Here is a 14,889-nt window from a genome sequence, read left to right as displayed (position 1 = left end):
TGGTTTAGAGCTCGTAGCTGAGCTTGAAGTTTCTTAATAGAAGAACTTTTACATTTTCCCTCTCTGACAAAGAATCTTTGGATTCAGAACAGGGAGAAGCAGCTGAGGCTAAGGGAAAAATTGTTAGATGGAGAGTTAATTTCTTGTTCTAATGAGCAAGATCTACTAGATGACCTAGCTGAAGCCTTTCTCACTCTATCTCTCTCAAGCTTCCTAACATATGATGATAATTCCTTCCATTCAAGCTCCGTAAGGTTCTCGCATTCCACACAGGTGTTAATAAAAGAACATTCATTCTCCCTGCATTTAGCGCAAATACTATGCGGATCCAATGCCGATTTAGGCAGCCTAACCTTACATTCTTCCCTACTGCAAACTCTAAACATAGGTGAAGCCTTAGCGTCAGACATCGTGAAAGAGTAGTCAAAACCAAAGTCGAAAAACAGTCCACAATAAGCGTATGCCAAGCCAGAGAAAAAACAGAATACGTCACCAAAAAAAACCAATCCAAATTCTCGGCAAACGAGTTGAAATCCAAGATGGAGGAACGAACAATAGGTGTTGTCCGTTCAACCGACAGAGAAATTATGGCTTAGAAAACGGGAATAGTTCCAGACCCCGCCACCCAGCGGCGGGAATGGTGGATCACCTGACCTACCTGTCGCGTGTGCCGCGAGTTTTGAAATTCTGTCGGGACGACCGAGTCTATAGCTAAGTATATATCTGCTGGGTAAGTTACTTGTACAAAAAAAAAACTGTTAACATAAAAATTAACTCACTTAGTTAAGGATCAGTGTCGGCTCCCTATCCCAGCAACGTATCCGTAGACACGTAAAACCAAGAGAGAAGGATCTCTCGTAGGTCAACTTGACCTCCTTCGTGCAAAGGGAAGTCAACACAGAGTTGCATCTCCCTTAAGTTACAGCTAATATGTCCTTCACGACATATTGTTATGTAACGAACAAGAATTCATAAAAGCTCGCACTTCAAGCGCTTTTAATTCTCAGCTGTTTGAAGGAATCATCAAGTCATTCATGAAGTGCTTTTAGCGATCACACTTATTTCAAAGAAGACCAGGGCTTCCTTTGAAATGGATCTTTTCTGGATGAAGCCTAGAGCCTGGCTTGCGCCTGGGTGGCGCCTCGAGTCTGGTTGGAGCCTCGAGCCTGGCTGGCGCCTCGCGCCTGCCTGACACTTGGTTGGCCGCCTAGCTCCTGGAAGGCGCTTTTTGCCTGACTCATGGCTGGCGCCTCGCGCCTGGAAGTAGCTTCGCGCCTGGCTCCAGACTGGCACTATTTGGCGTCTGGCCCCTGGCTGACTCCTCTCCACTTGCTGGAGCTTCGAGCTTGGTAGAGTCCCGAGGATGTCTGGCGATGCCCACATCAGACACTCTTATCTGTCTGACTTGTTCGCCTCCAGCGCATCTGCGCTAGGTTGGAGGCCCCCTCTTTCTCTTCATCAGACAATGACAGTGTTCCTTGAAACTGTCTGCCTCTGGCGTTTTTTACGCCTGTTTTGGCATTTGGCGCCTGGTTGGCGCTACATTGTCCGAAAGTCCTGAAACTCCACAATGGTTTATCAAGAGATTGGAGAAGGGTGGAAGAAATTCTTCCACTTTGAGCTTCTGGCCTCTCCGGCAAGGGAAGGTGATTGTAGTAAACTACATCCATTAGACGATAGGACATCTAACAGTACGAGAGATAAGAGTCTTCCTCCGAGGAGGATCCTTCTTGAATCCTTCCGTTGCTAACGAGATCTCTTCTTACTTGCTGATGAAGTTCCTCGTTGCAGAATCTTCCCTATCCTTGTCCAAAAGAAGGGAAGGGGCTTGGAAGTCGAAGGAGACTCCGAGCTGAAATTGGGAGGACTCCTGATTTCTAGCTCTTTACTGTATCTCTCTGAATACCTTCTGGGAAGCATTTCGAACCCTCATCGCATCCCAAAGACTTTGTAGGCAAAAAACGTTTAAACCATCTCTTCTTATGTAGGTGAAAACGTAAGTACCCTGCCTGGGCAACGAAACTTCTATCTGAAATCGTTGAGTCAGGAATAGAGGGTTTTAGTTGTCTTGCCAGACATACTATGCTGGCAAGAACCCATTGCCGAGTCTCCATTAAATCTGATGCGAGATTCCAATGGACAAAAAATTCACCTGTCTTCTTGGTAGTTAAGGGCCAAGAGAAAACAAAGAATTCCCTCATAAAATTTCTCAAAGAAGTTTGATGAGGAGCAGTTCCATCTTGTCGGAACACGGAATCTGAAGCCACAAAAGATCCCATTCGAAGTACATGATATCCTACTCTTGTCGTATTGAGGTATCGTATCAGATCCCGAAGATCTTAATCCTCTGCTATCTCTAATTCTCCTTGTATAGACAGAGTATAGCCTTTTACTGTGCTCTTTGATAGCAGATATATATAAAGTTGATTCTTCCCTCTGAAAAGGAAGAAAAAACCTATATGTGGTTCACAGAGGTATCGGAAGAGGACAGTTTCCTCTTCCATCAAACACGATCTGCAGCAATTCTATGTCCTGGCTATGACTATTGTCATTCACCTTTAAAATCCTCTCATTCATGTCCACTTCTGGTCAGTCTGCACGAAGACTGACTCAGAGTGGAGAGGTTGTTAAGGTCCATTTGTAATAGATGCTTATAGAATATTCAGACTGTCTTGGAAAAGACTTCCAATACATGCTGTGAGAAGAACGTGACCTCTGTGAATCCAACCTCTAAGGCCAAAATGAGGCATAAAGTATTATCCTCTCTTTCTTTGACGCCCTTTATCTTAAATTCTGTAAAGCATTTATATTTAGGGGAAAAAAAACTAAAGTTTATTCCCCTTTCTATAAAATAAAGATGGTGTATATTGCTACTTCTCTTGGTTCAAGGAAAAGGAAGCAGTCTACAGGAAGCCTGTTCGTCTTCTACTCTTTGCAATAAATGTTAGACATATGATAACAGTTATTATCGTTGATCGAGAAGGTTCTCACGGACATGCAAAATCTTGCATCGAACCTCTTTTTCCAAATAGGTTCTCTTTGTTAACGCGAACAGGAGCGAAAAAGAGATTCTCAATGCTCTTTGCAATATGAGAGAGTCGTGGAATTGGCCTAATTGATTAAATGGGTAACGAAATCAGGAACGAATCTTGCCGTTACCGAGCGTACTGTCTGAGAGGCTACTGGACTCTTATGTTAATAACTCGCTAAAACGAGAAAATATCTTGGATGGTGCTCTTGGCTCATTGCGCCAGGTTGGCGCTTCAGACCGGCGCTTTCTTCTAATACTCTTTATGTTATGTGCCAGAACATCTGTGCCTTTATGGTACCCGCATCCTTACACATGTTAATTCCGTTCTTAGTAGGAAAAAAACTCTTATATACGTAGTATATTCTATTCAGGGAAACCATTTCTGCCACGAAGAGAATGTTTCCCATTCCACTCATCCATCTTCTCTTGAGCAATATCTGATTCTAAAAAGGTTGTGTGCGTTTCTCGAAAGACTTGACCATACCGTAGTCTTAAAGTGAATTCTCTACTACATCCATCTTCTCACTAAGCATGTATTCTAATAAGCCATGCTTTCGTAAGCATGAGAGCATTATATAATATAATGTTCTGCTGTGTTAGAATCCTTTAATAATGATCCCTACGGTAAACAGCATTGAAAGGTTATAAAATCTTTCTTATTGAAAGCTTCTTAGCAAAAGGCAGACAATATTTTATTTATGTTAGCTTAACTATCCCCTCCATTCGAGACTAAGTCCATGATTGTAGGGGGAATATACGGTTAACCATTCGATCCCGTTGGAGAGAGAGATGCAACCGACTGCTAATGACCGAGACCTGGATGGTACTGTATTGGCCTTACGCTTACAATGACAGCCCGGCCGTCTCGCTCGCTGCCTGGCTGCATTCATCGTGAGTTGCCAGTTACTTCATTTAATGAAGGACTATAAAATTATTCCCGAGCCTAAGGAAGCTCTCAATAATGCCAATTTAAGCCAAACAACCTTTGTTAAATACCGAAGCTGAGTAGGTATTGTCGTAACAAACTTTTTAAGCGAAGTCCTTACCAGGAAAATCCTGTAAGGATATAGATAATTTCGTAGCGAACCACAAAGGCAACTATGGTATGCGTATATGACTTGTCATTCAGCAGTCGTATGCAGCAAGTCTTCCTTCTACATTCTTTCCTCTCCGATGCGGAGAGAGAATGGAAATTTTGCCCTCTCCGTTCTTTTCGTCAATAAACACGAATTAGCATTAGTCGAAAGAGATCGCAATGAAAACTCTCGGATCGAAGAGAATCCCTCAAATTTTTATTCTCTTGGAGATAAGGCCGTATTCTACGCCTCTATTATCTGGAAGAGCCTCTAATCAATGAATGAGAGCTCGTACAAACCTTGTTCAATTTGCAAACGATTGCCACTCTTTCTGTAAATGGTTGGTTGCATTATTTTAGAAGGAGGAAGATTTTAATATCGTCTTATTAGTAATGAACTAATTTTTTTTCAATAAAAAAGGTCGCTAAGGTCTTATAAACTGAGAGACCTGCTCCCTTATTGGCTTCCAATTCCGATCTATCTTCCATTTCCTGTCCATCAAGTTGGGAGAAGAATGAGCAACCGGAGGAGATTCTAACCTGACAAGGGCTAAGGCCGCCTGTGCGACATCTTGAGTCCCCGCCAGGAAAAAAAAACCGATCTTGCTCTTGCCATTACTTGCATTAAGACTATCCTGAGAAGGGCGACGGCCGCCTGTGCAACAACTCCCGTCCTTTGCAGGAGAAATCCTCGAATGTCTTTCACCTTACGCCGAATCAGGATCTAACTCCATATACGATGAAGATCCTGGTTTATAGCTTCAGGCGCTTAGCGCCTCATCTCAGGCGCTTTGCTCCTTGTTTCAGGCGCTTCAGGCTTTCAGGCGCTTTGCGCCTCATCTGAGGCGCTTCAGAAGCCTTGCGCATCGTTTCAGGCGCTCCAGGCGCTTTGCACCTCATTTCAGGCGCCTCAGGCGCTTTTAGCCTTGTTTCAGGCGCTTCAAGCGCTTTTCGCCTCGTTTCAGGCACTCCGAGCCTGTTTTCAGGAGCTTCAGGCGATTTGCAACTCCTTTGAGGAGCCTCGGACGCTTTTTCGCCTCTCTTCAGGCTCTTCAGGCGCTTTGCGCCTCGATTCAGGCTCTTTAGGCGCTTTGAGCCTCATTTCAGGCTCTTTAGGCGCTTTGCGCCTCATTTCAGCCTCTTCAGGCGCTTTGCGCCTCATTTCAGGCTCTTCAGACGCTTTGCGCCTCGTTCCAGGCTCTTCAGGCGCCTCGAGCCTTGTTTCAGCCGTTTCATGTCCGAGGAGCTAGAAGCTTAAAAATTATATATGTATGTTTAATCATTAACCGAGATCCATAATTCATTCGATCAACATATATTCTTTAATATCTAATTCGTTCTTCTCATAATAGATATATTTTCATATAAATGTACCGATGAGGAATTTGTTGAAATAACTCTTTCAAACCCCATGGGATAGAGCCTCCATCTATTTGTACGGGGGACGAAAACAGGATAGGGCAATGCCTCTACCGCAACTGTTATCGAAAGATATCTCTCTGAGGTTCCGATATCTACGACGAGATTATCTTGCATCTTCATTGAATCTACGCCGTTCAAACTTTCTTCTCCTTATCCGTCAACACGATAATAATAAGGGGAACACATTACATTAGGACGCCTTTCCAATGGCGAACTTGGCAGTCTGGGACATTCTACAGAACCTGCCGAGGGGACGCCTGATCGGTGGGGATTCTCTGAAACCCCCCTGCGGTTGTCGACATTCCTTCTCCTCTGGGCTTGTGAGCTTGGAAGAGGTCTAGACCTGGGAGCGAGACAGCCGATCAGACGCACCCTCCATTGCAATGGGGGAACACTATATTCACTTCTTACCTTTTAAAAGCTTGCATTTGAGCTATCCATTTATCTTCAATTTGCATATATAAATTTGTAGTTTCTGAGGAGTAAGAAGGTGATGAGGATGCAACAACTACTAGTACTGCTAATACTCTAACTGCTCGTTAGCACAAACGCTATTAAAGCTTATAAAGTAAGCGTATCTAGTTATATGCTTTTCTGACTTCCTAAAGTAGGAAATTAGAGTTTAATATTTCCTTAATAAAGTTGTAACCTTTATTACATGTAATAATGAATAAATATTAATAATTCTCTTTATGGCAAACTATGTGAGTGTCTACCGATGATTTCGGTAGTTTCACTTAGTATTTTCTTCGAAATTTCGAAGCGAAATTCATTAAAAAGTTAATAAAAGCGTATGCCGAACCAAAGACCCAGTACTTCCCTGCAAAAGACAGCCCAGAAGATCGATGGCGATGAAACACGAAAATCAAATCAGGAGGAACCGTAAACATACGTTTACAGTCCAAACGATAGAGAAAAATCTGTCCTTAGAAGGTAATAGTTCCTATTCCTGCCACCCAGCGGCAGGCCGGTAGATCACCTGACCTACCTACCTGTAGCGTGTGCCGCGAAATTCGAATTTCTATCGGGGACGACGGAGTCTATAGCTAAGTATATTTCTGACAGGGAAGTTGAATGTATGAAAAAAAATCTTACACCTTTAAACTGTCCATCATACAAAGTAGGTAATGTATTTTATTCAGTCTAAATTAGCAACTAAGAAGGTATGGCAATTACCTGTAGTTAATGCAGTGCAGTGCAGTGCTTTGTGAATGACCACCAGTTTCATTCTACCTTCAATACATAGGCTAACCAATTGCTGAACCCTTATGAGGAGCTGCTATACTACTGAAACTACTTAAATTACCTATAGTGACATGATACCCAATATGTTACGACAAACTTGGTATGGTAACAACATACTCTTGTCCTTCTCTATCAAACTATAAGAATCTACACAATAAATCTAAGACAAGCAACATTCTGCCATTACCAATAACCTAAAAAGTGACTAACAGCACTAACCCAAGATGATTAGTTTCTCTGCTCATCTGAAACATGATCATAAACTTAGACTTCCCTTCATCAGATATCAAACCTGCCTCCACAAAAAACAACAGAAAAACAAATCTTCAACTAAGCTCCTTGTGCTTTTTTGATTCTTTAAGATTTCCCAACAAAATTTCTTTCTTCCTTGGAATACTGCATATACTCTCCTAAACACGACACTACAGTAAATGTTGTTGGTATTTCTACAGAAGCAATCCGCTGTGGCCTTGACTATGGCAATTGACTTTTCCTATGTTATTTTACTTACTGAACAAGAATTTAGAGTAATATTTATTCGGACGACTGTAATTAACCCCCAGGGGTCAGTACTAAACACGGAGAAATACATTGGACGACCCAATCCCTAGTGGATGTCGTATCCGTGGTTACGTTCCTTGCAGTTCGTAGGGAACTATTCTTTAGAATTACCCTGCAAGAAATGTAACCACGGATACGACATCCACTAGGGATTGGGGCGTCCAATGTATTTCGCCGTGTTTAGTACTGGCCCCTGGGGGTTAATTACAGTCATCCGAATAAATATTACTTAAAATTCTTGTTCAGTAGGTAAAACTGCATAGAAAAACCGCAACTGCCATAGTCTGGGCCGCCGCGGATAGGTACCCTAGATCTACCATGTTGTTTTTATAGCTAGGTATAGAAGACTTCTTCTGGTCACTTGTCAACAAATACACAAACTTACTAAACCTTCCAGTGTCAAGAACCATTATCGGTGCAAGGAAAAAAAATTGCCAAAAGGCAATTAAAAACTAAACCACCACAGAAACAACTGCTATTATATCAACTTTACAATATGGCAGTAATACAGTACAGTATACTTTCAGACTAAAAGGTTTTAGTGGTGGCCATTATTTTCTTGTTGGCTGTTCACAAACTCAAGTACTAAAGTATTCATGTAATCTAGCAGTGTTTACATATTACAATTGTTAGAAAACAACAATCTAAAAAAAAAGGTCTTCATATGTAATACTGTACCTTTTTAAAATAAAAAAATGTCTAAAATATATGCAAAATAAAGTACACAGTATGCTGTACTTGCCTAAAAGTGCACATGAGAAAAAATAAGGAAAATATAATTAACAAAATTTGAACCAAGCTACTTTTGCAGATAAATATGCATTTGTGTTATAATTTCTTTCTAGAAACCCTATATCAAATATTTAAGTTTTAATAAAATACTTCTTACAGTAATATAATATATACTCCAAAATGTTGTGGGAAAATTTTAATCATCAGCATGTAGAATACAGTATACCATAAACTCCCACATATAAGACAACCTTTAAATCCTACAATTCACCCCAAAAAATTTGGGTTTTCTTATTACTACCATTCTAAAAAAACAAACCTTGAATTCTGTTTCAAATATATTCTCAATCCATAATTTCACACAACTCTCAGCCATCCACCCTCTCTCATGAAAACGAACAAAAATACCAGGAGGAAATTTAAGTTTTGATTTTTGTTTGTATGGTGTTTTTAAGTTGCATGGAACCAGTGGTTATTCAGCAATGGGACCAACAGCTTTACGTGACTTCCGAACCATGTTGAGAGTGAACTTCTATCACCAGAAGTACACATCTCTAACACCTCAGTGGAACGCCCGAGAATCGAACTCGCAGTCCGGCTCATACCATACCGATCATGCCACTGAGGCACTAAGTTTTGATTTTGTTTTGCATTTAAAACTAACCATAGGTTTTAATTTTGTACCATCAGCCACACAGGATAATACCACAGTAAACCTTGTCTTCTCATGTCCTGTACTTTTAAACACATACTGTTTTTACTCCTTTCAAATCTACCATTTTGTTACCGAGCATGTCAAAGTTTAATGGAGTTTCCTCCATATTTCCTATATACAACAATGGAAACTGGTGCCTTTTCCTCAGGTGAATGACGAATTGGTGAAAACTGGTTAATTTGTGATCAAGATCTCTCAGGAGCTTTTGGGCTATTTTTGTTTTCTCCCTTATTAGATTTTTTGTTCATAAATTAATTAAACCAGCCTACTGTTGGTTTAAAATCTTTCCTTTCTTCTTTGTTTGATGTAGCCCAAAATGATGTAGTCATTTTAGGGTATACGCTATTATATTTTTGGTTACCATGTAGCCATCTTGTCTCTACTAGATTATGCATTCTGCAACATTTTCTAACTTCAGCCGAGTGCTTCCTCTTCTCATAGCACATTTTTGTTTGGCCACTTTTCTTAAATTATCCTCATTCTTTCTTCCCTCTTGGTCACATTGAATGTTCTAGCAGCAGCACAGCAGTTCAAACTCTCAGCTACTTCTATAACTTTCAATTTAAAACTAGCCTCATATGCTCTTCTTTTCGCCGGTGGTTCCATGATTGATATGGGAACATGGTAAGTTAATATGAAATTTTAAACAACAGGCAGTGTGATTGTTGTTGAAGTATAGGTAAATTACCATTAATACACCTGGCTGTTTGTAACTGTTTAGAACAATTCAGTCATTCGAATGATAATTACGTATATACAATTATTATCATACATTATCATGTTAATTGGTGATGAAACTTAAATATAACAATGGTTTCCCCTTTCAAGCAATGTGTGTGGGAAAAACGTGACAGAATTGGCTCTGTTATACGGTTTATTTTGAATTTCTAAGGATATAGTAAGTAAAATAGCATTAGTAATAAAACCATCTTAACATAACCAATATTTCATAAGATACCTGTTGTTGCAAAAGCTAGCCTATACACAGAAGGTTTTGTAATTTGGCAGTTGTCTACAGATATACAAAGATATTCATGAAAATTTGCCAAAATTTTTTACCTCTTATCAAAAGGTTATCTTTTAAGTACACAGAAATATACAGTATTTACCAAGAACAGAACATTTGTCAAATATTAAAGCAACATACAGCATAGTGGCTCTCTACTATAGTCTCCCCAAGGGTATGTTACTTTCAAAGCTACAGAAACAATACAGCGTAAAATTGCCAGATCATGGATCTGCCAAAGAATGAAAGTATCTGGTACACAGATCAGATACCTGGCTAAGAATGAAACTACGTATTAACTATTAGGATCAGGATCAAGTATTTGACAAAGAATGAAAGTATATGGATCATGTAGCTATACCTTAGGTCCCGGTTTGGAATGCACGAGACAGAACTCGCCAAAACCAACTTCACAACAAAAAATAAACTTGAGCACTTTATCCAAGTCCTCATATGCCTACAAATGACAGTCTTATCAGAACTCTGACAACTGTCATCACATCTTTTCCCAAAATTCGACGGCCGACTTGTTGCCGATGGCCCCCACCAGCAATCAGCTGATCTTCCATGCGAGAGGCGAAAAGACTGCTAATTCCGAAAATGTCTCTTGATCTTACCTCCTAAAACGCTTTGCGTCGTGGTCAGGTGCCTAGCCACATTTTGCCAGGCTGGGGTAACTTGGGGTAATCTCTGAAGATAGAAATTCGGGCGAATACAGCGAGTCACCAGACGCAGTGTTAGTGCCATGTTGAACTGTGTGAAGACGCAGACGAGAAATGAAAAGGTCGATAGGAGTGAGCATTCCATTCACATTGAAAGTTTATAATGTTTCTCACTTGTTGTGAGCCAAAGTGTATAGATGTATATAGTTTTATAGACTTAAATTCTCTGCAGTAAAATAGAATTAAAGAAATATTCATTAATCATAACTAACAGAATATGGACGAACTAATACTAAGTATATAGGACGTTAGATGCCTCGGGGTACAAAAAAATTATTGTAAAAAATAGCCATTTTACACTTAATATGAATAAATTTAAATACTATATAATTGTGTATTATTCATAAATCATTAAAAAAAACAATGTCTTGAGAACACTCATTTTCCTGAATGAGACTCATTATGGTAAATTTCAAGTTATACCACCTCACTACCTACTGTAAACCATGCACTATGGCGAGCTGTACTTTTCCCAAATATGGCAAATTTTTTCAGTTGTGGGTACTGATAAAGCCCAAGACATCTGACGTGGAAGATTAACTATGTAAGACGATGTAATTCGCCGTGATGCTGCTTGGTTCTTACATTACCAATGTGTGGAGTTATTGTTACGAGCTTTCTTCTAGTTTCGTATTATTATTTTGGCAATCTATGTAGATGTATTTTTTTCTGTAGTACACGGGTTTTATTTATAGCCATTAATAATCAAGGATTTTTGTTACTTAATCAGCAGCAGTGAAGTAGCTTTCTGCTCAACCCTGAAGTACGGCTTATCCGGGAGCGTCCAGTGTCACATGAAACTGCTATTTTAAGTTCCGCGCTAGTTGAAAAACGTTACTACTTCACTGCTGGAGAATACGCAACGATATAAATATGATTGCGCAACATTTCGATGAATATAAAATTAAAAAACCACTCGTGACAACGATAGTCGTTTTTTGTAACAGCATGTGCCAATAAAGTGTAGTACTTCTTTCACCAGTACTCATGCAGATACTTCTCTAAAGTTGTCTAATCTTTGCATAGTAACAGCATCCACGCAAGATCTTGACCCTTTGTCCGCCACCCGGACAAAATAGTGCTCACATAAGTCATATTTGCGGCAACAAACGTGCTTTCTAGTTTAAATAATGTGTAAGCTTTCAAACACATGCTAACGTATACGTATGTAGGCTACGAGTCAGTTCATGGTATTAAACGATATTTTGCAGTCGTTGCAATAAAAGTACTATCATACCTAACAATATATGATTTAACTAAAGAAACAGACACACCAAGAAATGGCTACACAGTAACTGTTGCAAGTTATATCGTTGAAAAACAAACTAGCGAAGGCAATAGCGCAGCAAGCACTGTCATCTCTGAGTATCAAGATGATTGGAATTTCTAATCTAGTCAAATAAATGTTTTAAAATGGACACATTTATTATAGAAATTTTTATTTTCCTTACGCGAATACGCCTTTCTCAAAAGAAGGTATTACTACAGAGAAAACAAACATGTGGTAGCTACTACTACGATCGACTTTCAAAATTGTCACCACTCCCCAACCCAATTTTCATCAGCCGTACGTCGAACCCAGACACCTTATGTAATTGTACTCTTTCACCTCTGTCTTGCTCACATTCCTGTGATTCCTCCATAAATGAAAGCTTAGTCAAAATGTTATGTGTTCTATGAAGTGAGATTACAACAGGAAATGACCCAATAATTTCAGCATGGTATCTTTTTTATCTCTTGTTAGAGAAAATATACAATATTTTACAATTTTAATAGTAGAAGGCTATTACATGCAGAATTTTATCAAAGTTGACTTATATTTACCAGATGTTGTTTTAGATTTATCTTGTACATTTTACAATAATCTATGTATTCAGTGTTGATATTTTCTGTAGTTACCCATTTAAGCTTTTATTTGTATGTATCTATTTCATGTCATCCTTGATTTTATAAACCGTCTTATACCATCGTTTTCATCTCTTATTCCTGCTTTGTGGGCTAGCCAGTTCACAGCAACATGGTCACAAATTAAAATTACAGCAGTGTTCCTGTCCTTGTTTGAATGTGCTTCAAAATCATATCGCCGCGCTCGTCCCCCATAAACATGGTCTTCTTGAATGTTTCAGTTTATTGTTCTCAATGACTCCCATCCCAGGTAATAACCGACGAAAGTGACCTCTCTCTTGCAGAATTTAAACTTCTCGGGCTTGAGTGTGATACCTGCAGAGGCACACGTTTGACAGGAATTCATATACATGCCAGAACGCCTCTTCAATGCTGTGATCGTATAGCAAAGTGTCGTCAACGCATTTATGCTTTCTGGTGATGTCTTGCAGGGCATCATCAAACCTTTTTGTGTAGGCGTCCGACGCCGAACAGTGGCCCATGGGTGTTCTACGATAACGGTATCGTCCCCATGGAGTGATAAAGGTCGTAAGCGGGCGGCTGTCTTCGTCCAATTCCACTTGATGGAAACCCCAGTGGGCGTCCGCCGTAGTCTTGTACGTATGAATGGGGATGCTTGAAATCATGTCGAAGGGTGCCGGTGTATGATGAGTTTCCCGAAGACAGTGGGCGTTGAGGCGCTGGAAGTCTACTGTGCGGCGAGGTTGACCCGTCTTCTTGGCGACAACGACCATCCTTGCACACCATTCCGTTGCATCCCCCACTGGGACTGGTTCTATCACGCCCTTCCGAACGTCCTCGTCAAGTTGAGCCTTGACCTCCTCTTCCCAATGCTTAGGGATTGTCGCGGGCGTGTGACAGGCATAAGGCACGGCATCAGGCAACAAATGGATGTGGTGCTGCTTGCCCGTCATGACAGGTAACGGTTCCCTGGTTGTATTAAAGGTTGTTGAAGAGAAATGCCGTAATAACCACTCCTCAAGTCTCGGTATATTCTCCTCCACAGGCGGGATGGGTAAGGTGGCTGGCTTCATTGTCTTAGGGAGTTAGGCCGTGCGGCGTCTTCATTAAGCACATCAGCTGATGCAACGAGATGGTAGGGGTGAGGGAAGTCAGGGGGTACTATTCCCAGCTCCTTACAAGCATTCAGCGATATATAGAAGTTCTTGGCCGTCGGCACAAAGTAAACCTCCTGCTTCGTGCGTCGCCCACCTATATCAATGAAGCATGTCGTTGATCCAAGACATCTCACTCGTAGATTAGCTACGTCCCCTCAGACCTGCTCGCGGCTGCAACTCCAGTGAATTTATTTGCAGTCTTGAGAGAATCGTGGGTCCGGCAACGCAGATCTGTGCTCCTGTGTCTGCTACGACGAGTGTGGATACTGAATTCCCGTTTCTATGGGAAACACAAGCCTTGATCGTGGGGTGGGGGGAGAGGTGCGTGTCTGCAACAATCGCTAAACTCGAGGCAAGCGGCGCTTTCTTCGTATTCCTGCAGCATTTCTGAAAGTGCCCTACCTTTTGGCACCCGTGGCACGTTATACCTCTTGCTGGGCACGACGCTCGACCAAAGGGATGGCGCCCCCCACAATTTCCGCAACGCTTCACATTGGAATTGCCGCGCAACACCGCGACGTCTGGCTCTACGTCATCAATGCCTGTGACGTCATCACTCGAGGCGCCAGCAGACCCCCTCTCACTGATAGCGACGCGTGGGATACTTTCGACATCTTGGCGTGCAGCTTCGAAAGTGCAGCACAGTGTCTGAAGGGCATCTACACTCTTAAATGCTCACATGTCTGAAAAACATGCCTCTTTAATACAGGGTCACTGAGGCCTACCATTATTTTCCGCAACAGCATGTACTCTATTAAACACTCCCCGCATTTGGGACACTCAAAATTACAGTCGGTGGCCTTCTGAGCACACCTTGAAAAATAGTCGCTCACTAATTCCTCGCGCCCTTGTGCGAGGGCAAAGAATTCAGACCACTGAACTGCCTGATTCGACGACCGCAACACAATATTCCCGATGGCGTCCAGAGCCGCGTCTGGGGCGAGGGCATTCCTTTGGCATCTGAATACCGAGCGTCCAGTGCACGTTGCAACGCCGGTCACAGTTGAGCCTAATGTGCAGGACAACATCCTGCGGCGGGAACTTGTTAAGGTGAATCCAATACGTCATCGAACGTCTCCAGGATCTGAACGCTGCCGAAGAAGGACATTACCGCCTCACACTTCTCAGGGGCAGCAGAGACAGGAACTTTACCGGCACGTGCTCCTGAACCGGGAAGGGCATCCTGAAGGGAACGGATGGCACGCTGCTGGTCTGCAATAACGTCTGTGCTTGCATGACGGCCTGTGACAAGGCCCTTGGCATTGCAGGTGAGGCACGCCTCGGCGTGGCCTGGGGTGGTCGACGTATCTGGGGCATGGTTGGTCCTTATCCTACTCACTGCGCCATGTTAGTGCAT

General features: G+C 41.6%; 1 protein-coding gene across 1 annotated transcript in view; it reads right to left on the bottom strand.

Annotated features, from left to right (window-relative positions):
• Window positions 1-10,577, bottom strand: part of LOC135211971 (glycine cleavage system H protein-like) — a 30,468-nt gene extending 19,891 nt beyond the window's left edge. The window contains exon 1 of the mRNA XM_064245230.1: window positions 10,405-10,577. Within this exon, the coding sequence (XP_064101300.1) occupies window positions 10,405-10,534 (130 nt within the window). The 5' untranslated portion in view covers window positions 10,535-10,577. The remainder of the gene's footprint in view (window positions 1-10,404) is intronic.
• Between the last annotated feature and the right edge of the window lie 4,312 nt (window positions 10,578-14,889).

This window comes from Macrobrachium nipponense, chromosome 40 (genome assembly GCF_015104395.2).
Source record: "Macrobrachium nipponense isolate FS-2020 chromosome 40, ASM1510439v2, whole genome shotgun sequence".
Taxonomy (NCBI): Eukaryota; Metazoa; Arthropoda; class Malacostraca; order Decapoda; family Palaemonidae; genus Macrobrachium; species Macrobrachium nipponense.
Note: the sequence above shows the minus strand (reverse complement) of the source record. Positions and strands in the feature narration are given on the sequence as shown.